At 48.9% G+C, this 22,811-nt stretch overlaps 11 protein-coding genes across 11 annotated transcripts; 5 read left to right on the top strand and 6 right to left on the bottom strand.

Moving 5' to 3' along the window:
* Positions 1 to 342: 342 nt before the first annotated feature.
* Positions 343 to 1,191, top strand: AO090020000046 (PAS domain-containing GATA-type transcription factor; the record flags this gene model as incomplete). The annotated part of the gene is made up of 1 exon (XM_023238176.1): positions 343 to 1,191. One exon carries the CDS (start codon positions 343 to 345, stop codon positions 1,189 to 1,191), a length of 849 nt encoding a protein of 282 aa, XP_023092681.1.
* A 440-nt stretch (positions 1,192 to 1,631) lies between these two features.
* AO090020000047 (uncharacterized protein) lies at positions 1,632 to 2,774 on the bottom strand (the record flags this gene model as incomplete). The annotated part of the gene is made up of 1 exon (XM_001824375.3): positions 1,632 to 2,774. One exon carries the CDS (start codon positions 2,772 to 2,774, stop codon positions 1,632 to 1,634), a length of 1,143 nt encoding a protein of 380 aa, XP_001824427.1.
* A 305-nt stretch (positions 2,775 to 3,079) lies between these two features.
* Positions 3,080 to 3,784, top strand: AO090020000048 (putative isochorismatase family hydrolase; the record flags this gene model as incomplete). Its single annotated transcript, XM_001824376.3, has 1 exon — positions 3,080 to 3,784. One exon carries the CDS (start codon positions 3,080 to 3,082, stop codon positions 3,782 to 3,784), a length of 705 nt encoding a protein of 234 aa, XP_001824428.1.
* Positions 3,785 to 3,960: 176 nt separating this feature from the next.
* AO090020000049 (uncharacterized protein) lies at positions 3,961 to 5,294 on the bottom strand (the record flags this gene model as incomplete). The annotated part of the gene is made up of 2 exons (XM_001824377.1): positions 3,961 to 4,920; positions 4,983 to 5,294. The coding sequence occupies 2 exons, from the start codon at positions 5,292 to 5,294 to the stop codon at positions 3,961 to 3,963; spliced, it is 1,272 nt and encodes a 423-aa protein (XP_001824429.1).
* A 660-nt stretch (positions 5,295 to 5,954) lies between these two features.
* On the bottom strand, positions 5,955 to 8,740 carry AO090020000050 (ZZ type zinc finger domain protein; the record flags this gene model as incomplete). The annotated part of the gene is made up of 4 exons (XM_023238175.1): positions 5,955 to 7,217; positions 7,264 to 7,478; positions 7,572 to 8,394; positions 8,606 to 8,740. 4 exons carry the CDS (start codon positions 8,738 to 8,740, stop codon positions 5,955 to 5,957), a joined length of 2,436 nt encoding a protein of 811 aa, XP_023092682.1.
* A 1,393-nt stretch (positions 8,741 to 10,133) lies between these two features.
* AO090020000051 (uncharacterized protein) lies at positions 10,134 to 12,269 on the bottom strand (the record flags this gene model as incomplete). The annotated part of the gene is made up of 2 exons (XM_023238174.1): positions 10,134 to 11,529; positions 11,614 to 12,269. The coding sequence occupies 2 exons, from the start codon at positions 12,267 to 12,269 to the stop codon at positions 10,134 to 10,136; spliced, it is 2,052 nt and encodes a 683-aa protein (XP_023092683.1).
* Positions 12,270 to 13,328: 1,059 nt separating this feature from the next.
* Positions 13,329 to 14,453, bottom strand: AO090020000053 (putative RNA binding protein Rnp24; the record flags this gene model as incomplete). Its single annotated transcript, XM_001824380.3, has 1 exon — positions 13,329 to 14,453. The coding sequence occupies one exon, from the start codon at positions 14,451 to 14,453 to the stop codon at positions 13,329 to 13,331; it is 1,125 nt and encodes a 374-aa protein (XP_001824432.1).
* Positions 14,454 to 14,865: 412 nt separating this feature from the next.
* On the top strand, positions 14,866 to 16,033 carry AO090020000054 (uncharacterized protein; the record flags this gene model as incomplete). The annotated part of the gene is made up of 3 exons (XM_001824381.3): positions 14,866 to 14,960; positions 15,020 to 15,136; positions 15,193 to 16,033. 3 exons carry the CDS (start codon positions 14,866 to 14,868, stop codon positions 16,031 to 16,033), a joined length of 1,053 nt encoding a protein of 350 aa, XP_001824433.1.
* Positions 16,034 to 16,897: 864 nt separating this feature from the next.
* Positions 16,898 to 18,146, top strand: AO090020000055 (exosome non-catalytic core subunit RRP4; the record flags this gene model as incomplete). Its single annotated transcript, XM_001824382.3, has 2 exons — positions 16,898 to 17,118; positions 17,189 to 18,146. The coding sequence occupies 2 exons, from the start codon at positions 16,898 to 16,900 to the stop codon at positions 18,144 to 18,146; spliced, it is 1,179 nt and encodes a 392-aa protein (XP_001824434.1).
* Positions 18,147 to 19,030: 884 nt separating this feature from the next.
* On the top strand, positions 19,031 to 20,611 carry AO090020000056 (IFRD domain-containing protein; the record flags this gene model as incomplete). The annotated part of the gene is made up of 2 exons (XM_001824383.3): positions 19,031 to 19,221; positions 19,375 to 20,611. 2 exons carry the CDS (start codon positions 19,031 to 19,033, stop codon positions 20,609 to 20,611), a joined length of 1,428 nt encoding a protein of 475 aa, XP_001824435.1.
* A 395-nt stretch (positions 20,612 to 21,006) lies between these two features.
* AO090020000057 (oxysterol-binding protein related protein OSH3) lies at positions 21,007 to 22,449 on the bottom strand (the record flags this gene model as incomplete). The annotated part of the gene is made up of 1 exon (XM_001824384.3): positions 21,007 to 22,449. The coding sequence occupies one exon, from the start codon at positions 22,447 to 22,449 to the stop codon at positions 21,007 to 21,009; it is 1,443 nt and encodes a 480-aa protein (XP_001824436.3).
* Between the last annotated feature and the right edge of the window lie 362 nt (positions 22,450 to 22,811).

Raw genomic sequence — 22,811 nt, 5'->3', positions numbered from 1 at the left:
AAGAGTCTCAATAATTCAACGTTGACCTATAGAAACTACCTGGATCGCGTACTAGTTGAGAACACAGACGACATAATACATGCTTTGTCGCTCGAAGGCGAATTTCTCTATCTGTCCCCGTCTTGCCGAAAAGTACTGGAGTACGAGCCGATTGAACTTGTGGGCAAGACGCTGTCGACGGTCTGCCATCCTAGTGATATTGGACCAGTCATCCGCGACCTACGGGCCTGCACCACCACTGACCCGGTTAGTGTCGTGTTTAGGATACGAAAGAAATACAGCGGATATATTTGGTTTGAGAGTCATGGTTCATGGCGTATGGGAGAGCGAGGGCGGCAGTTCATGGTCCTTGTCGGACGGCCTCGCTTCGTATACTGTCTCGACCATATTGCGAGCATAGGACACGGTAGTTTGGCGGAAACTGACGTGTGGGCCAAGTTGTCAAAGTCCGGAATCGTTCTGTTCATGACCTCTAAGGCGCGCCCAGTACTGGGTCGTATGCCTGATGAGTTGATTGGCAAGAGTTTGCAAGATCTGATGGATTCGCGGGCGGAGGCACAGAAGGCTCTGGGAGTGGCTCGTACGGGCCAACGGGTCACTTTCAGCCATAAAATCCGTCATAAAAAGGGCCATATGCTGCCGGCGCAGACCACTCTACACCCAGGTGATACCAAGGAAGGCGTTAGGCCCTCGTTCCTTGTAGCCCATATTAGTTTCCCAAAACCCCCGCAGGGAGGCAATGATGAGTTGAATTCAGCGCCCCCGCCCAACAGAAACTTGGCTGTTTCTAAGATTCATCGGCAAGCAGTTTCAGGTGTTTCTGGTGTAGCGGGACAAAACATGTTGGCGTCCGTCAAACAAGCGAACCCCCAGATCCAAAAGCTCCCATTTTTCACAGAGCTGGTGCCAACAAGAGGTTCAAGCTGGCAGGTTGAGCTTCGAGAATTGGAAAAGCAAAACCGAACGCTGTCCGATGAGCTGCAGAAATTGCTTACCCGCAGAAAGAAGCGGAAGCGCAAGCAGAGCACGGCATCAGTAGAGAAAAGTTGTGCCATATGCCAGACCAAGAAAACACCTGAATGGCGCCGGGGGCCTAGTGGGGAGCGCGACCTTTGCAACAGCTGCGGATTACGCTGGGCTAAGCAGGTCCGTAACGCAGCGCAGGTGGCGGGGAGACCCAACGCTTATTGAAAGAGAACCAAAAAGCCACCGCCACTATTGTTATCATCATCATCATCATCATCATCATCATCATCGTTATTATTATTGCGGTTTTTTCTAATATCGGGATAGTTCAGCGCACGATACCATTTCTCACTCTTTAGCATGAGCATATACGATTCCTACGGCGGTATACAAGCGTCATGTAGAGGGAATTGCGGCGTATAGCGTATAGTTAGGGCGAACATGAATCAATGGCATGTTTTACAGTAAAACCCTGGCTTCCCTCCTTCGAACAGCACTTAGGCCTGCTACGGTGATTGTTCAATGCATGTTGGGTGACTAGACTGTAGTTTGCCAAATAACGCATCGTTGAGGGTAAATGAGATATCTGTATCTATATTTCTGAAACAGACACGCTAGTTTACAGACAGACTGAATCTACAGTATAGTACATTTGATAAGCCAACTTACCTCCTCTCTAGCCATTTCTCCAGCCAGCGTCTCTCATCCCTCTCCGCATCCCAGCCCCCCTTACCCTCGGTCACACCAACACCACCGCGCTCCTCCACTGCAGTCCTGACCTCTGCACCCTCCATCGCTCGAACACCTCCACAGCGCCTAATCAACTGATCGTCCAAAGACAAGTACTCTGCATACCGCTGCAGCCTCGCCCGGTACAGCGACAGTAACACGGAAGATCTAGTATGTGTCTTCACGAGATTCAGCACCGCACACGCGCGCAGGATTTCCTCGGCGCTCGCACTCTCGATCCATTCCAGATTTGTATACATCTTGACCAGAATATCCAGCTCCAGATCCGATCCCGCGGCAGGCGGCGTAACGGACCCGCTGGTGGCTGCCTGCTGCGCAACTAAAGCGGCGCGTTTCCGGGCCACCCGCTGCGCGCGGTCCTTCTCAAGTTGCTGAGGGACACGACAGGTGAACGGCGTGACGGCGTTCCCCAAGGCTAGGACAGCTAAGGGTGTCATCTCCCCGCACACGATGAGAATGAGAGTGAAAGGGATCATGCGCCGGACATCGTAGGCAGCGCGACGGACCAATTGGAAACTTGAGCGGCTGAGTTTAACAGACTCGATCGCTTTGCGGAATGCAGTGCTCTTGTTGCTCTGAGAATTGGACGATGGTGGAGCAGGCGGAGGAGAGGTAGGAAGGTAAGCGGGAAGACCGAGCGAGCGACGGATAGGCAATGAGGCGCGATAGTTATGGTAAACATTTTTGAGGCCGGTTTTGTAGAAAGAAAGGTATGCACGGCCCATTGCGATATAGCGTTTTAGCTTATCAGCCGTTGCGGCGGAGCGTGAAACCGGGTCTGGAAGGTTGAGATCGGCCGGACGAGTGCTGGGTGGCGGATTGACATCGTTGGCTGGAGATGTAGTTGCAGTTGAAGATGTAGAAGGGACTCTGGATGTGGCTGGCTGGGCGGAGGATGAGGGACGAGTATGAGTTTTGGAAGATGAAGCGTGGCCACGGGATGTAAGGTAGATATCACGGCGCCGAAATTGATGCTGTGGAAGAGGTGAAAAGGGTGTCGAGAACAGCGGATAAGACCGAGCGACGAGGGCTTTATGGGCACCGAGCGAGGACGACATTCTCCCAGAGCATCAAAGAGGGGGGATAAGGAATCGATTATTCCTTGGAAGTCGAGGTGAACCAGAACGACGTGTTTGGTGCCTAGGGCATTAAAAATAAGATAGAGAGACAAAAAGCCGCTCAGGCGCCGAGGCAGGGAGTCATGTTACTTACTATTTTGGTCACGAACGGAACCATGCTTCATTCCCTTGGGCATTCGATGCAATCGTGACATTAGTCAACAGCAATGACTCACCTATATAATTGTGGTTGATTATTTATATCTCACCATTCCAACCACCAACGGAGAATACAACTTATCTGTATGGACATACATACAAACAAAATGTCTCTGGACTTGAATCTCCCCACGGCACTGGTGCTCATCGACAATCAAGCAGCCTTCACCCACCCAACTTACTGGGGAACCTCCCGCTCCAATCCGTCCTACGAGGACAACATCTTGTCTCTCATCCAGGCCTTCCGAGCCGCCATCAAGAACAAAACAGAAGGGGGAAACGCCAAGGAAATTATTCACATCTTCCATTCATCGACTACACCAAATTCTCCTCTCCACCGCGAGGACCCCGGAAACGGTATCCAGCCTCTCGATGTCGCCCAGCCGGCGTCGGACGGATCGGAGGTGATTATGTGGAAGTGTGTCAATTCCAGCTTCATAGGGACCGACCTGGAAGCGCATCTTCGTACCCGAGGAATTCGGCAGGTTCTCTTTGCCGGCCTTACAACGGACCATTGCGTATCAACTACGGTACGCATGGCAGCGAACTTAGGGGTCGTGGACCGGTATCCCGACGGGCCTCTGACACTTGACCCAGAAGCTGGCATACATAACCAAGCCCGCGTGGATCGGGGGCGCATCATACTTATTGCTGATGCTACGGCAACTTGGGCAAAGGGAGGCTTCGATGCTGAGACTATTCATGCCGTCTCAGTGGCCAGTCTAGATGGCGAGTTCGCCGACATCATGAAGACCGAGGATGTTGTGAAAGCTTTGAAGCAAATGAATTGAATCAACTTCGAACAATGATGTTACACCCCTTTGGGGTATCTTCTTGGCTAGCCATCTACCCTTAAGTCATGCCCCATTAATCTGCTTTCGATTCACCACGGCTCTGGAACCCACATGGCTTAGATTAGTGGACATTCCCCGTAACCCGTCACCGCAAGGTACTCTACCCTGAAGCATTACAGCAAGACTTCAACAGCAATAACACTTTCGGAGACAAAACCGGTTACAAACAGCCACGCTTTCTTCTTCTCCTGGGGCTTCGGCTCAATGGGAACTAACAATGCCGTGCTACTCGACCTAATGTTCGTTCCATCATCTTCAAATATCAAGCGAGTCTCCCATTCTACAACGCCTCCTTCCTCCTTTGCAGCTTTGGGGCGTGTATACCACACCATAACACCGTCCTTACCATTTGGATTGGCATGAGTCTTAGCTAGGTCGATGCATCGTAGTAGCCCTGCAAGCACGTAGCCACCGGCGTCCTCAGAGGAAGTCCGATATGGATCCGTATAATAGCTCGGGTTGTCGATAGAACTATCGAAATGAACCTCGTCCACGATAGAGATATTGCGGGTTTCAGGATTCGTCCGGCCACGATACATAATCCCGCTGGTAGCACTAGAGATGAGTAATTCCCCCTTCGATTGGCCATGCCCAAGACCGTTGTTGTTTTGTAATCCAGTCAACGCCACTTTAGCATCGACGCCGGTTTCTGCCTGCTCTGATTCAAGGCTGTCCAGTTGAACATGCACGATGTTAGACCACTTGGCTGCAGGAAAGAGATCCTCGATGTGACGCTTGAAGCCGTCACGGTAGAAGTGGTCGTTAGTGACATAAAAGGAGAGAGGACTCTCAGCAATGATGTCATTCGGGGTAACGATCAACGGATGCCTGATGGAGCGCACATGCCGGGCCGTATTAGTTCCCAGAACATGATGGAATAGCTCAACCTGCGAGCACGCCCTCGGGATTTCCTGAGAATGTGGACCAGCATGGTAGTACACCATGTTCGGCAAATGGTTCACAACAAAGATGTAGACGGCATCAGGACTGTCGGGGTCTTCCAGGACTTCTATTCCATGTGTGACTAAGGGACCAGCGAAGTTTTCAAAGGCTAGGCGCGTCGATTTCATGGTCTAGATAGGGCACATCCGATTCAGTTCCACAGCTTGAGGGCGAAGGATACGGACAAGCTCACCCGGGGATCAATGACATGGATGGACCCAGTCGAATCTACCGGCCCTTCAAAATTTCCTAAGGGAGGAAACCACTTGAATCGGGGCAGCACCGAGTCTTCACAGGCGGTGAAAATCTGATGGGTAGGCGTGTAGTAATGTAGATCTTCACACTGCATCGTGTCCTCGATTCTGTAGAAGGCCTGTTGCGCTGCCAATCTTACTTCGTCTGTGGCTTTCCGGAGCACTCCCAGCACAGTCAGCCGTCGGTATACAGGGCCATAGAGCGTCGCCACCAACATGGTGAGGATAGCAAGGTTGAGTAAATTCCCCATGGCGGTAATACACTTTGCTTCACCGCTGGGGGATTATCTCGACAGTACGAAGTATGATATGCCAGTGGAGGAAGTAAAAGGCGGCGACAGAGGCAGCATTCACCAAGAGCTTGTGGCTGGAAGGAGCGGAAGATAGATACTACTCGGCAGGTGCGATTCTGCTATGCACACGTCCATTTTGTATTGGAGGGATGGAGAGCAATTTATGTGGACCACCGGCCCCTCCAAGGGATCAACAACAATATCCATACGGGAGTGGAGCGGAATTGAGACGATTGACAAATCAACACGGCGTTTCTACTTTTGGGTCGAGAAAAAGAACCTCGGAATGTGGAACACTGTTGGACAAAACAAAAAAAATGAGAGAGAAGATCGTCACGGTCGGGGAGGGAGAAGGGTCTACGGGCACGGTCGTCTACCGAAAAAACATAATCCATTTTTTTCTGTTGTTCGTCATTCCGACCTCGATCAGAACAGCTGTATTATTCTTCCCTTGGCTGGCCGCATGCGGAATCGAATTAGACAATGAATAACAAAAGTAATAAATCTCAAACTGGCTTTCATATCTGCTTTTCGCCAAACACTGCAAATTGTTTTCATCCTTACCTGACCAACTCCTCCTTTCCAAATGGTAGCACCCGATAGCAAGGCTTAGAAGAATCACTCACGTGACTTGGCATCCATATATTCCTGGTCACTGGCATCCAATATGTCATACTCCTCATCGGTCAAGAATCCATTCTCTGTTTCATGACCACCCAAGGACAAACTCTCCATATCTTCCAGAACATCTTGCTCAGACGGGTTGGATACGGAGGGTGGCACTGGCGCTACAACACCCGCTTCGTGGGCACTTGCATCAGGAGACTCCTTCTCCAGTTTAGGGAAGATCATTTGACTCTCTGTGCGTTCCGAGCCGTGCTTTCCTTCTGGCTCTAAGCTAGACGGGCCCTTGATAGAAGGTGCATCTTCCCGTACTTGGATTTCACACCACAGTCTATGACCGAAAGGCATCCCATTTGGGAGCTTCAGTCGCCAGTACGAGATGGCAGTACCTACTCGACTGGGAGCTTTAAGTGTTGCAGTGAACTCGGCACTCTGGCCGGACTCTAGGGGCTCTGTCAACTTGTTGCTTTCCATAGCAGCAGAGATAGAGTCTAGGCTCAAGGGGTGGTTGGTATCGACATTGAACATTGCATCACCACCAACAAAGCGTACGTCACTTCCAGCAGGCCACGCAAGTGGGCCGGGGTTATAGAGAGTCCAGGTCTGACGGAACACCTTGTTTGGCAACATAATTGTGCTATCAGGTACCGTGTCACGCACGAATAGAGCGTCGTATCCAGAAGCCGCATTATTAGTGGACTTCTCAGCTTTGATTAGCTGCTCTCTTGAAAGTGAACATTCCTGCTTCACGGACTCGCTGTCTTGTGATAACCTCGACTCTTCTTTGACGGGCACATCAGTGTTAGAGGCTTCGGGCTCCACTAAATTGAGGGCTTGGGTCGATGGGGACCTTTGAGCACGATCGCCGAGGGCGACTGTAGATCCTCCGAATCTATCCTCCTGGAGTGTACTGACAGTAACATTGCGAACAGGAGTCTTGAGCATGACCATTGGGTGAGTTCGGTTATGCGTATTTGTCGGAAGCGCCTCACAACTGGCGCAGAAATCGAGATCGTAGCATACGGAGCATTTGTAACGGACCCCAGTTATATATCCAGGGACTGCCTTATTCTTGCAAAGAGGGCCATCGCAGAAGATACCATAGTGGACCTCATGATCCTGAGACGGCTCAGATATAGCCTCATAAAGTGGAGCAAATCGATGACCAGGATGAGTATCCGGTGCATGTGAAAAACACTCGGAGCAGTAATCCCAATCAGGGCAGGTGAGGCACTTGTGACGCACACCGACGACATTCTAAAGATGTGTTAGCTCACAGTAACGAATTTACAAGTCACATTACCACCTTCTCGCAGCCGTCACAGATGGCGGCATGTTGATAGCGACGCCCAGGTTTGCAGCGTGACAAAACCAAATTCTTCAGACAAAAGGGCCCGTCATGAAGAAGAGTAAAGTTGTGAGCTGGGTGATGACCATGGGCATCCTTCAGAAGGCATGTGATACAAAGATCATAGTCCTTGCACTGAAGGCAAGTGACCATTTTAGTTTCGTTAAACTCTGCTTCTAATTAGTATATCGATAATGTGCCGAAGGAGTTGCTGGATGGGGGAGGGGTAGCGAGAGATAGAGAGAGAGAGAGAGCGCGCGTACCCTTGAGACAAGCATTGCAAATCCGGGCTTCCGAGTGAACAGGGGCTTCAACAGCAACTGGTGATGTCCTTGGAGTCTCTTCATAGACGGGTTCGGGGACAAACTCTAATTTCTTTTCGACCTTCTCAGGGGCTTCCTTGGGAACATCAGTCTGGAGCTTTCGAGGAGCAACTGTCTCTGTCGTGCTGTTGGTGACAATGCCATCTTTAACAATGCGTCTAATCAACCAGTGGTCCTCATTTGGACAGGTAACTCCCGAGTCTACACAATGGAGGCATAGGTCATAATCACCATCATCGCAGATACTGCAGTGGTAGTGTTCATTGGGAATAGATAAACCACAATGATTGCAGTCAATGCAGAAGACACCCGTGGGAGACTTATGCGAGACCACGGGGGTGCTGAGATTATCCTGGCTCAGACTGAAGTCTTGGTAATGTGGCTCGGGGGCTACGACACCCGTATTAGACCATTGCTTGGGGTCGGGCTCAGTTGGGGTGGGCTTCGCAGCATCACGTGGCGATTCGGAAACAGCTTCAGCTGAGCCTTCAGGGAGCGGAGAGCTTAATACTGTTTGAAGGTAGTTATATCTCACCTGATCCTGGTGCTCAGAGGGATCTTCGGTGGGCAATGGTGATCGAGAGGCACTACTGTCAACCTCCGTAACCTTAATTCGCAGCTTCAGTTTGGCCTTTGCAGCACGGTAGAGTTGCTTGTAGACAGCATTGTTTTCGCTGTCCAGGTGGATGTAACAGCCGGCACTGTCAGACAAACGTTCAAGAGTGACGTTGACATCTCTCGGAATGCCAAGAAGCTGGCGGAGCTACATACGAAAATCACATTAGTAATGAGGCTGGACGATATAGCAACTCAGTGTGGGAAACATCTTCTCATTATTTCTTTTCTTTCAGACCAGGGAGGTTAGACCCTCTGTGATAGAAGCTTTGAAAAGTGGAAGTTCTCAGAGGTAAAAAAGATCTACACCATACAGGGGAAGACTGTAAGCTCCGGTCGGAGCTAGGGTGGGGACACACCTTTTGGGGGAGAACACGAGCTTCAAGCTCTTTTAAAGGGATCTTGAAGCGACGAGTATTGTCATTGTAAAGCACCTTCACCGTGATCAAGGTATTCGGGTTAACGGAAGAAGCCTGGGACACAGAGGTCGACATGATGCTTTTAGGGTTCCCTAGATGGTGAAATCAATTGAGATGCCAAACATGCCCCTAGAGATAAGGGAGCGGGCACGCTAGTGATGAGAAAGGGATAGATCGGTGATAAGAATCGAGCTACTTGGATTGCGTTGGTTGAATGTGAGAGGGATAACTGTAGGACGGAGGTGGAAGGAAGTGATGATGATGGAATAGATGTTGGAAAGGTGATGTAAAGTAAGGTAGATGAAGTAAGAGAAGAAGAGGAGAGGAATCGATGGGTTAAAGGGCGACGCCTTGACGGGGGTAGGTGGTCATCTGCTTTGCTGCATTCGGCTGGGGGGGGGGGGGGGGGGGGCGGTGAAGCCTACTTCGTACCAGGCTTCCGGGGCATCCCCGTTGGTGGTTGGCTGATGGCTGCTGCGAAGTTAATGATACTTCTTCCATTAGTACTACGGAGTATGTATGTAATATAACAACTACGTCACATACCCTACAGAACATACATACAGTGAAGGTACGGTATATACATGTATATCTTCCTTACACAGACCTTAGTGATCATCGGTTGGCTTGTTGCCAATAGGATGGTGGGCCTTTAACGGCGCCCCATTAAGACTACGTAGTTATTCTTATTCTGCTACTGCCTGCTAGTACCGACCTTTGGCCTCCTCGTCAACTGGTTTCTTCCTTTTGCATCCATGCTCAGAATTGTACAATTATCAGTAGCACTGGCCTATATTGGATAGAGATTTTGATGGATCGACATGCGAAGTTGCGTCAAACTACAGAAAGCCTTGATAGCACACATCACTCCAAAATCCATCCCTGCACGGATGTACGACTGAAGTTTCTGTCCGGGCTCGTTGCGGAATAAACGGCTAACTACCGGCTAAAAAAACTAAAAATCGTTGTCGTATCATCCCTCAGATGAAAATGATGGTATCCATATAAAACGTGAGACATCTTCCGACATAGATCCATTGACATCAGACAATGGTGAAAAACAAACGCTAACAATATGCATGGAATCCTAATCTAACCACGATTAAGACAGAATGGATGGGAGGAGCATGACCGATAAGACCGTATCCGAAAAATAGAAAAGGAAAGAAAACCCCAGCAGAAAACACATCCTTCAAGGCTGCTAAGAAAATGAACGGTAATCATAGATTTTAACGGTAAACATTTAGCATCGCCACAAAGTAGGGATAGGGATAAAAAAAAAAGGAGGGAAAAGAAGGAAAAGGTGAAAAGTCCAAACAAAACTGAACACGGAATGATACGAACGAAGAGGAGAATGATATTTTGGGTTGACTTGAGAAGAATATGGATAGAGAAGACTGTAAAAGAAGGAACAAAAGATAAAAAAGAAGAAAAAAGTTCCGCACAATGTGTATGAACATCGCGCGTTCTACTGCGCAGGGTAATAGACGCCGGCTTGAGGGTACGGATAATAATAGAATGGAACTGGAGGCGCGCCCATATCCATAACTGTACTAATCCCAGGTGCAGCAGGCATTGCGTATGAGGAATTAGGAGGCATTTGCGTGGTATCGTAGAAATATACTGTTCCACCAGCTTCATGTGCGACAGTGCCTGACAGTGACGGTTGTTCTGTCGAGCCATGGGAAACGGGAACCATGTATGGGGGTTGTTGTCCAGGAGGCAAAGGCGGTACGGACGGCCCAGGTCCCACAGCGGAGTTATATGGTGGGAACTCCGTCCCCGAGCCAGGATAGTAGATAGCGCCAGGGGGATAGGACGCAGGCCAGAACGCCTGTTGATATGCAGGCATATGAGACGGAGCATGAAACGTACGATCCTGTACGTGAGAAGATGGCGTTAGGGATCTGTGAGCGGAAGGAGGAGGGTGGCCCGAGGCATCAGGACCATAACCGGAACCATTTGCAGACACTGGAACCTGATGATGGAATGGTTGTTCCTGCTGTGGTTGGGGAGGATTAAAAGGAAATCTCGCCGGCGTTTCAATATCGGCGAGGGAAACTGCCTTCTGAGGACGAGGTTGATGCATGGGTATCGGAGCCGGACGGCTCTCACGAAAGACGGGGTTTGGTGGTTGAGGATGAGGAAGAGGTTGCGGTACAGTGGTCGGAGCGGCTACTGGGCCAGCAGTTGTCTGCGGGATCGCTCCAACGCTTCCAGGTGGCCTACCAGGCGGGGGAAGGCGAACTACTGGCTTGCCATTCTCTGTTGTCACCATAGTATGCCTCGAGAGAACCGAACCCGCCGGCGAGTGGTATCCCTCTTGAGATGGTGCCTTCCCGAATGATGATCTTCGACTCACGGTGATACTTGATGTGTAGGTAGAGTTTGCATAGAGGCTAGGACGCCGCCCTCCGTAGAATCCGCCACGACCACGACCTCGGAATGTCTGTTGGTTGGGTCGCAAAGCCCGTGGAATAAATATGAAAGATCTCTCTGTCGCGGGTAGGATATACCTTGGAGGTTGGCCTGGAAGTGAGATTCGAACGGGCTTGTCTCGACGTAGTGGGGGCCGATGCTGAGGTAAACGTGTGTGCTGCTTCTTTGAAACAGAAGGATAAGGGACCGGATGCTCCATGCCCGGCAGGGATACAACGACAGGCACATTTCCAATTAATGTAGTGCTTGAAAAAGACCTGTTGGGGGGTGACGATCTAGGGGCCGTGGGAACAGGTTTTGGAGGGATGATAGATGTTAGCGCCGATGTGGTAGAGGGCTTCGAGACGGACGGCTCATCTCCAGCAACTGTATCGTGAAGATCATGTGTCCATAGTCCCTCGCTGGCAACTGGTTTGACAGACGTTCTGGAAACAGTCAGAGATACACTACCCTTCAAGCGCTGATGTGTCGCCATCAAGTGAATAAGTGTGCGATAGAAGGGACCATACCTGCGAACATTACCATCCACGATGAGACCATACGGCCTTGATTTCGACTTGTTAAACGGCTTGTGGCCGTTTGTCACCGTTTCCGTGGTGCGTTTGTCATGTAGAAAGAAGCTACCCCGAGTAGGGACAACCACTGGACTTTCGTCCTTTTCTCTAATGTGTCTTTCTTGTTCACGGCGCTTTCTGTCCAAAAATGTGTCTCGCTTTGGTTCTGTAGGAGGGGCAGACGGTGTCCTTTCGGTCTGATGGCTAGATTCCCCCTTCAAATCGTCAAAGTGTACCTCCATCACCTCGCTCGATTCGTCCAATATTCTCAGTCCATTCATCATCGCCTCCGTATCTGACACAGCGGTCGTCATGGGATGCTTCCTAGGCGAGACAGAATGGCGTGGTGTCAGCTCTTGGTTTATTTCGGGCACACGACCATTAATTTGACGACGGCCGTTGGCAGCCACCTGCGGGGACGTAGACATCCCATCGTCATCGCTGTCATCACTGCCTTCACCATCGGCATCATCGTCATCAGGGTTGCTGATACCAGACCCATCACTCAAGGAATCATCCTCCAGTTCTCCATCTATAGAGCCTTCATCCTCTCCTTCCTCATCTCTCCTCTTTCGCCGGCTAGCACCGATATTACGACGACGGGGAGCCATCCAAGCGGGGAAGAATAGGACAGAAGAAAATCTCAGTGCTATCAGATGGTCGTATCCGATGGTTGTTTGCGTTATAAAATGCTGGAGGCAGGTCGAGGAACGGTCGCAGCTACCTGAGATAGATTGCGGCGAGACCAGCGGCGTTGCAAGGAGAGGTGGGCCAGACTGCGCACTACAATAACCGAAGGGAAGCAAGTTTGATGCTTCTTCACAGGTTAGAACAGGAAAGGCGTGATGGACAGTATTAAGCAGAAGTATATGCACCTCAGAAACGAGGGCACGAGGTGTGGAAAAAGGGCGGATAGTCTAAAAGGCGCAACAGCTTTGGTGGTTTTTGAGCATGAGCCTTGAGCCATGACATCTCCGGTCGATGTCAAACCTTCTCAATCCGGTTAGCGTTCCCCAAACCACATCAGCGATTCTAGAACTAAGAGGGATCTACGAGACATTAGAAGGAGGTAGTAGAGAAATCCAATGTATGCTAATTTTGAAGGACTCCCACGCTACTATCGAGTAATTATGACAATATACACCACTAACAGCTACCTAAGCCGTTGGACCAACAGCAAAAGGGAAAAAGAGGGGGGGAAAGAAAAAGAAAGAAAAGAAAGGCAGAAGTTTCTACGAGGGTCTGTTGAATTACCCACCCGCACAGCCATTATCGACGCTGTTGTGGCTGGTTATGTTTACATTTTAGTAAGCTGCTCGTAGATGGATTAGAAAGAAGGTCCAATTTATATGGTATAGACACTCATCATGTCAACTATTTATTTTAGATACGTATTGCTGCTCTTTGGGTATCAATAATCTGGAACACTATTCGCCAGCTGGTTCAACAAGTGCCCGCATTGGAGCAAATTGTTCATCATTACCATGCAGAATGTCAAGTCTTCCCGAACGGCGGCAGATCCATCGGGATGAGCTGAAATTATGGATAACTCTCTTGCCTGTAGTTCGTTTCTCACCTCGAGGAGCTCATGGGCACCAACAACATCTTCATTCGTTACTAGCCACGAACTACTCTCTTATCTCCTTCAAAGAAAAAAAACCCAGGCTATTTCAATCGAACGTAGTCTTCTTTCCCTGAGACTCAACAATGGCACCACTAAGCTTTTGCACGGTTTCCTGGTCGTATCTTGAGTAATCCGTCCTTCCCTGCCTAGTCTTTGCAGATCGTGATCTTTGAGGTTGTCTTCCGGTTGTATCCTGATCGTCGAACGGTTCTGTCCCACGAACATCTGTAGTTTGTGTTTTCTTGCCTTCGCCATCCTTCCCGAAGCGCTTTTTGTACCGTGTTGTTGCATCTTCAGCAAACTCCATTCGCATACGCCGACCCATAATTTGGTTTACCCATACCCTTCTTTGTTTCAGCTTCTTAGGCTGCTTGTAATTTTCGGAGTCAGACCCGGGTACTTCTTCATCTTCCTCATCTTCGTTAACCATAACAAAGCCTTTCACCGCTGCCTCTGCGGCTGTGAGGTCTTCGAATGTCACCCAGGCATAACCTTTACATTTCCCGGAGTCTTGAAATGTTGCTACTTGTACATGTGCAACCGGCCCACATTTTCCAAAATGTTCCTCGATGATCTCTTTCGTGGCATCAAAGCCAAGGTTGCCGACGAATATACGCTTGGAAGGAGGGTTACCAGAGGCCGCCCCAGCAACGCCAGTCTTCTGATTTTCCTGTTGCGACTTTTCTGGTCTACCAGCAAAGCTCTTTGCATCCTTTATAAGCACACGGCGCCCAGATAGGAGTTGTTCACTCAGTCCCAATGCCTCAGTCGTGGCCTTCTGGTTGGAGAAATCAACATATGCAAATCCTTTATTTTGAGCTTTCCCATTCTTTTCCGATGACTTGGGTAAATGTATTCGAGTGATCGTAGTATCCGTGAAGGAACAGTTGCTTGTAAAGAATTTGCGCAGGTCATCTTTAGTAATGGAAAACGCTAGGTTTCCAATCCAAATGCCATAGTCTGAGCGTTTCTTGGAATTTTCTTCGTGGTCTGCGGCGACTTCTGTCTGCTGTTCGCTAGTAGTAGGCTCTGGTGGAGCCTCGGCAGCTTTCTTCTTTGCTTTACGCAGAGCTTTTTTTGATGCAGGTTCAGGAGCTGAGACGTCGATCTCGATCTCGGATACCTCTGGTAATTTTCGCTTTTTGTGGTTTGCTTCACCAATTGCAGACATTTTGTTTGCCAAATCCACGTGGCAAAAGGGGGGGGAAGATAAAAGGAAAAAAAGAAAGAAGAGAAAGAGGACGATGATCAGTAGTAATGTAACAAGCACTCGGTCAGATTGTGGCACGATCTACTAGTACCGCTCATTGTCGAGGGAAACTAAATTTCTATTTTTTTTCTTTTTCCTTTCCCTCTTTTGACGGGCAGAAACATTCCGCCCGGATCACCCTTCAATCATTTGGCATTTGGTCCCATAAGGGCCTCTTGGCAACCCTGCCAGATCCCATAACCGCTTAACGCGCGATCAAAGTTATTACTAGGATTCATCAACTTACTCAACACCATTACATTATTATATTCGCGTGCTCGTGATAGTCACTACCTCTTTCAGTCAGAGTCAACACTATTTCTTCTATTACACCATGTCTCAAGACGCAGATGAGGCCCAGTCCGTCGCTGAGAGCCTTCCTGATGCTCCCGCAGGTGCTCCTACCAAACAGTCATACCGGTCTTTTAAGTAGGCGCATCTGTTTACATCTTTATTCATAGCCGTATGCTAATCCTGTTCCTTCATAGGAAGAAGTTTGCCAAACTCAAAGTGAAATTCGAGCTGGGAATGAGAGAGAGCGAATCACTTATCCGGGAGGAGTTGCGCATACAAGATCTCTCAAAGAGAATACAGGAACAGAATGAGTGTGTTTCCAATCTATCTTTTCGTCATGTGCGACCCATATAATAATGCTGTGTAGCCAGCTTCTAGAAGCTCTTCTCGAATTTAACGACAGTATATATATCTCACCGGACCTACGGTACGATTTGAATGCTCCCGGAGATGATCTGTTCCCCCCAACTCCTAAAAGAGAACTCTCGCCCTCACACAACGATCCTTCCTTGGCTAGCTCCATGCTCAGAAATGCTAAAACGGACCTGGCACTTGGTCTCATGAAGGTTGAGCATTATTGTGACCTGGAGAATTCTGTGAAACGGAACGAAGTCTTTGCGCCGCGCATGCGGTATACCTCGTTGATAAGGATTCCCCATACGCTCCCTCAACCAGAAGAAAATCAATCCGAAAATATTATTTCTGAACATAGCCTTGGGTTCTTCACACCTGAACACGAAAATGAGTATTACCTAGCTACCGACGCCAAACTAGGTGATACGTCAGCACTCATGCAACTGAATGATATCCCTGAGAAACTTTCCTTCGTCGAACGAGAGAGAGAGGCTGCATTGCGAAATCCAATCTCGGTTTACAATTGGTTGCGAAGGAACCAACCGCATATTTTCTTACAAGACAATGAGAACGCTTCCGAGAAGTCTGCCTCTCGGCCATCGAATTTGCGTACGTCCAAGAAAGCAGCCCTCAACCAGTCGCGGAAGGACGAAGATCTCCATGACGATGACAGTATCTTAATGGATATTGGACACGGATCAGGAGGCTCTAAGGGCAAACGCAAGCGCGAAGAAGACGTTGGCAATAAATTCAAAGGTAGTAGCAGCAACAGGTCAAGTCGGAAAAAGAAAGACGATGGCAGCTCTAACGTCGTCAAGCGTTCGTCTAAGAGAACATCGGGGGTAGGTGCCTGAAAGCTCACTCCTTTCATCCTATACATGTATTAATAGTGTTGGCTTTTTGTAATTTTTCTCAATCTCTTCTTCCGCTGCATTGATTTGTTGGGGTGTTACTGAGGAAGTCTTGAAAGATGGATAGCACCAGCTCATCAGAATAATACGGGGAATAGTGTTCAACATTGCCCGAGTCTAATCATGATTATCTGTTCTGTGTCAAGGTTGTGGGCCATGGCTGTACCTATCTTCCATGGTCTACTTTATGTCAAGATCATTGAGACATGCTTTCGTTGTCCTACCACTTACTTCCTATAGTTGACTTAGCCATTCTCCTTTCTTCCTTAGTTTTTTGTTCTTGGAAGCTAAATCTCTGAGCTAAGGATCCTTTTCTGAAATTGAATATGGCACCAACACTGTCACTTTAGGTGTAATAAGTAAGTCCATGCATATGACCAAGGCACATCCCGCTGAATAAAGCACATGACAGCATAACTTTCGAACGCTACAGTGTAAGTAGGGAACGTTTGTTTTGTGCGGCCGTCAGGTTCTATTGAATTTTTAATTATATAGCTTTCTCTTTCCTTTCTCACTCTATCATTAATTTTCCTTAAGAAAAAAAAAATCTATTAAATATATGTCATTTCCCCGTTCCCTTCTGTAAAGAAAAGTGGGCGTAAACGATAGTTTTTCGAACCCGATTTCAACATCTATGATTGCATAAATATCAAGTCTCCACACCAAGTTTGTCATGTTTGCTCCGTACACAGAAAGCCTTTCTGACCAACATAATGTTAGAATTTTTCCATATCAACATGTCACCATATACCATACTCTATGAATGTATTGACAGTCAGACATCCGGCAGTTGAGAATTTTAAGAGAATGGCTATTACAATTCTTCCCCCAGTGGTCGACCATGTCGACATATGCCCCTCGGATTCAGACATGGATTCCATGTCCGTGGACTCGGACGGAGGAGTAGACCTAGCAACAGGAAGGACATCAAGACCGAGCAAAAGACCTCGCTTAGTGGAAGGAACAGATATTACGTCAGGAGTGGTTACGCCTGGAGAAATCGTGACAGATGATCCACAATGGATGAGGTTGGTCCCATAAGGGGTTCCAGATGCGTTACCGTTTGTACTTCATGGGCACACATTGACAGGCATACAGAGGACATGGTACCTACATAAATCCCCTTTCGACCTCCATAATTGCTACGGTCGCCGGTACTGTTCAAAAGACCAACAAACTTCTTTCTGTACAACCGCTTCGAGCTCGTTACACTCCAGAAATAGGTGACCTTGTTGTGGGGCGCATTGTTGAAGTTCAATCCAGACGATGGAAAGTAGACGTTGCTGCTCCGCTCCTTGCACAGCTCCCACTGTCTGCGATCAATCTCCCGGGCGGTATCTTGCGTCGACGAACGAGCGCCGATGAACTACAGATCAGAACTTTCTTCAGTGAAGGTGACCTGGTAGTCGCAGAAGTTCAGACTGTACATTCTGATGGTGCAGCTTCACTACATACGCGGTCTTTGAAATACGGAAAACTCAGGAATGGGGTTTTTCTCGCCGTGACCGGGACGGGTGGAAGTGGAGCTTCAAGTTCGATGGTAAAAGGAGGAGTTGGCTCTGGACCTATCCCTGCAGGAGCGATGGGCGCTTCAGGCACGGGAGGAGTAGTTCGGTCTCGGAGACAGGTGTGGACAGTCAACACCGCTAATGGAGGTGGCGATGTGGATGTCATACTTGGAGTTAACGGATATATCTGGATCTCTAAACATGCCGATGATACCGCTGCCGCGTGTTCCACTACGGATAGCGTGTCGATAACCCGCATGGAGGAGATGGTGTCGAGCTCTATATACTCCAGTCAAAACGATGACATCCCGCCTCAAACAAGGCGAGAAATTGCACGACTAGCGCAGTGTATCCGAGTTCTTGTTCAAGGGGGAGTGCGGGTTGATGAAGAGAACGTGATGAGTGCATATGAGGCTAGCCTACAAGTGGATTTAGAGGTTGGTGACGATGACGATGACGACGACGACGATCGGAGAAGAGAAGGGAGAGAGTATCTTGAGGGGAACAAAGCGCGGAGAATACTGGAATTGGTTTTGGAACGCAACTAGATTTCGGTTTTGGGATGGCTTCTTGTATGTCTGCGGCAAACACCAAAAAAAAAAAAAAAAAATCAATAAATAAATACATAAAAAGAGAGAGCGAAGACCTAGATACCCCAGGGTAATGGACTATTCTAACGAGCTGTACAGTCATGATTTCTCTAGGCTACATATGATTGAGATGGCATGTCGACCACTTCGTACTAATCTATATTAACAGTCTGGTGGATGCCGCGAACTGGACATTTTTATTTTGACAAAAGAAGATAAGCCAGGCCCCGCATCACGTGGAGATAACCAGTGGAATCATTGGTGGCATGGGTTTAGAGAGAGAGGTTGGACGGGATCAAAGAGTGATCAAGTGTGTCTGGATAACCGAACAGGATAACATAGGATCAGCTGATTGGGAATGGGGGATTCTTACAATCTGAATGGCTATGGTAAATAAGTCAAAGTGCCTGAGGTGAACTTGACGGAAGTTAATACAAAAATGAAAATAAAAAAAAAAAATAAAAAAATCAAATCAAATCAAATCAAATCACGGGGCCACTCTATCAGATATGGTATTCGCCGCCTGCTGGATTTAAAAGACTCTTTTCATTTCTTCATGTCTCCCAGCGTCTGAGCCCTCCAATACCTTTGTATCTTCCTACCTGAAGACGTGTTATACCATGAACTTTGTCTCCGAGAAATTATTCCTATTGTCAACTATTTCCATACCTCTCGCATAGCCCTACTTTGGCCGACACTATTCTACTGCAGCATATTACGGCTACCCTCGCGGTCTCTATTCATATTCTCTTTTTTGTCCCCAAATCTTTAGCATCTCTTCTTGCCCTTTTACGGAACATACTTCGTCTGAATCAGCGATTGCTTAATCTCAAGGGTCAAACATGCCTGATCTTCGTCGTCAGGTCTTGGAGAGTGGTAAAACCATCTCTCGCAAAGCTGCTTCGCGTGAAGGTTCTCGCCGCACTTCGCGCACAAACTCTGCGCAAAATTCCCACCAATCTTCTCGAAATGCAAGCAGGCATCCGTCCGACGAGGAGGACTCTGGGAATCTTAGTGATGACACCGCGTTGAGGTGAGTTTGTCGTTTGCCTTTTACAACTTTTTGTGTTCCTGTTCCCATCACTAGTGGCGGAATGATGTCATTGGTGTTAGGAGAAGGGGGGGGGAAAGAAATAATAGTAATAATAATAAATCGGAGGTTACTAATGGTCAATCCACTCATTAGCATTGGCTCGCTGGACGATTTGACAGATAACCCTGAGGTTGACAGCAACAATTGGGCTCAAGAGCTCCGCGATGTCATTCAAGAAATCGGGGACCGCAAACGTAGCAGCGTACAGAGCCGCGAAGAATGCTACGCTGCATTCTGTCGTCTGCTGAAATGCCACTATGTCGAGGAACACGTTCGAAGTAGCCTCGACGAACTTTTAGACGCCTTTTGCCGGAGCATCAAACTTGAATCCAGTGTGCGTGAGACTACCTTGGCATTGCGAGCGCTTGAACTCCTTGTCATCACCGTGTTCGAAGACACCAATTATAGAAATGTTGAACCTATACTTACTCGAACTATTCGAGACTCGACATCCAATCTTGTTAAGGCTGCTGCTATTCATTGTCTAGGCGCATGCGCTATTTTCGGGGGTGCAGGAGAGGATGGGATCCTAGACCAGATGACATTCTTCCTGGACATTGCAGCTTCTGATGGGCAGTCAATCGATGCTGCCGACGACCCGAGCAGTGTCACCGCGGCTCTCCAGGAATGGGGCGTTTTGGCCGTTGAGATAGAAGACCTCGAAGGTGAAAGCGAAGAAGCAATTCAAATCTTCATGGACCAGTTAAACAGCAGTGAGTCACCTGTCCAAATCGCAGCGGGTGAAAACATCGCATTACTATACGAAAAGAGTTACACCCCCCAAGAGGATGATGACGACGAGAATAGCGAGCACGACACAGACGATGAATCTTTGGACGATCGACAGGGCCCTAAATTGATTAAGCGCTACGATGCATACCATAATACTCACGAGCTCGAGCAGCAACTTCAATCACTAGCCACGGTACATAACAAGCGCATCAGTAAGAAAGATAAAAAGAACCTACACAGCAATTTCGTTTCGATTTTGACCACCGTTGAGGACCCTCGTCGAGGTCCGATGTACAACACAGCCATCGATCAAGAGACCAATCGACATTACGGAAGCAAGCTGACGGTGAAGATCGGCCGCCAGGGTGTGATGAACATCGATCGGTGGTGGAAATGGATTCGGCTGAATTCACTCCGCCGGATTCTTCAGGGAGGTTTTGCGGTGCATTACTATCAGGGCAACCGAGCTGTGTTGGACAGTCTCCCGGTCATGGTTCGCCAGCCTACGCCTGCTGACCGGGGGGCAGCAAAGAAGACTGTGAAGTCGCGGAATAGTCGACGGTGGGCTGTCCATGAGCAATCGGACGAGGAATACTAGTTTCAGTCGGCCAGCTTTCGTTATAACACTTCTGGTCAGCTGGCTAAACATATATGATACACGAAGATGCGCAAAGAATCATGTTGGCTACGTTCTTAGTCATTTCTGTTAATGTATATTCATGCCCTCTTTTTCTTTGGCTAGTTCAATTTGCAAGCAATCGTTGATAAGATTATGTTCGAATTCATAGGGTCTTCGTTCTGTAGGCATAACATCTACCCTAGGAAAACCATCTACGTGGTATAATTGTCTTTATTTTCGAGAAGGACGTTGTACGACTGTATAGATAGATGGCCATTACGGCCCCAGTTATTGTGATCAGATCATAATGACATGACTATATACGAAACGGACATACATACATACGCGCTAATTTCAATGTACGAAAAATCAAGTTATGTCTCAAACACTGGAACCACGCCGGTCCAATTCCCTTTCGACCGTTCTTCCCAATATCCCTCTTTACCCGACTTTAGACGCCACACGACTTCGCCTTCATTTCCGACAAGATCATCGTCCACTCGGGTAAACCACCTTGGATTCCACGTTTGACCTGCTGATTCCATCTCGCGGCGGCGAGCACGTTGAGATTCTTCCAGCTTAACCTTAACCTCTTCTGCCTGGTCAACGTCGCCGTCTTCCAAGGCCCGTTGGTCGGGGCGGAGACGCGAGTCCGTTGGTGGAAGCTTATGGTCTTCGATTGGAGTGATCTCGTTGAGGGTGGCTGCGAATACAGTGAGGCCGTAGTGCTTCGGTGCGTTGGGAACCAACGGTCCGGCATTCCACACAGGTGCTGTGGCAGAGCCGTTCTTGGTCATCTGGAGAGAGGTGGTCCAGGTACCCGTCAGCCCGAGAGGCAGCTCACGACCGCTAGAGTCCAGTGTTTTCGTGACGACCTCCTCACTGCGGCCCGAGAACATGCCCCCTGCCTTGAAAGCCGACACAGTTTTCTGCCCAGTCGTCTCGTTCACAACCGACATTTCGCCAACAGGCTCAGAATATTTCTCACCAGCGATGATGTTGCGCAGGAAAGATGTGGCATTTGACCAACTAAAATGCTCACCGGTCGTATGTAGCGTTAACCTCATCTTTCCTTCGGTCACAATTTCTGCAGATTTCCCCCAGAACTTCTGTGTTGGCATGGGGGATTGCGCAACACTCCAATCCTTACCATCCGCTTGGTAGGCTAGTTGCACGGGTCTGTGGGAAACTTTCTCCGCAATGAATCGATATCCGAGATCTTCGCGGACAAGCTCGTATGTCTCTCCTAGCATGGGATTGAAGGGCTTCCGGATTGACCGCTCCTTGACCCGGTTGCAGGACAGTGACGAGAGTGCGTAGGCAGTCACATATAGAAGCCGTTCAACTGCATCGGAAGCGCTAGCGGCATGGTCTAGAAGTACAGAATACTCCATCACCTCGGCCGCACGTTGTAACAAGGAAAACGGCTCGTTAGAGGACACTGGCATCGAAATTTGGGAAAGGTCTTTACCAACGTTCTTGCGAAGAAACCCGATCAAACTGGGAGGCATGACTGTCGGAGCGGGAATGTTCGAACGACGAGGGACTTTGCTAAGCGGCAAAGGTGTGAGTGACTTAGGTTTCGCAGGAAACAGCGGGGCGTATCGATCACCCTGAGGCGTCGGAGTCTCAGAGACTTCATCCTCACTGTCCGACGGCGCATCGTCCACTACAACTTTATCCTCTGCCTGCCGGGCAGTAGCATCGCTAAAGTCATTTGCCCCTTCATCGTCACTATCACCCTTTATTTTTAACAACGGGGACGAACTGCCTCCGTCGACAGCATCGAAGAACTCCTGGGACACGTCTGATTCCATGCTGAGTCGCGACTGGGTTGTCAGGCCTGGTGGATGTCGTCGATGTTTGCTTTCCGCAATCAGGGTCGAGAATTCGGCGACGGCACTGTCTAGATCGTGTAGCACGGCCATAAGATGGTCATGTACCTCTTCCATCTGATCTGGGTGGCTGGTGATGCTGCTCGGTTTACGGTCACCCGAGAGCGAGGCAGTGTCTCCGGAGGATGGGCCTGGCACCACTAGTTGCGTGGAGGAGGGTGTCATCGTCGCGCGTTTGACTCCACCCAGTTGGGAACTTCCGCTGGCCTTCCGTTTCCAGAAGGGGCGTCTCTCGCGTGCCTCCATAGACTCCTCGCCATTTGCCTCGGGATGTGGGCTTGGTG

The sequence above is a fragment of the Aspergillus oryzae genome, chromosome 6, assembly GCF_000184455.2.
Source record: "Aspergillus oryzae RIB40 DNA, chromosome 6".
Classification (NCBI taxonomy): domain Eukaryota; kingdom Fungi; phylum Ascomycota; class Eurotiomycetes; order Eurotiales; family Aspergillaceae; genus Aspergillus; species Aspergillus oryzae.
This window is presented reverse-complemented; position numbering and strand designations above follow the sequence as displayed.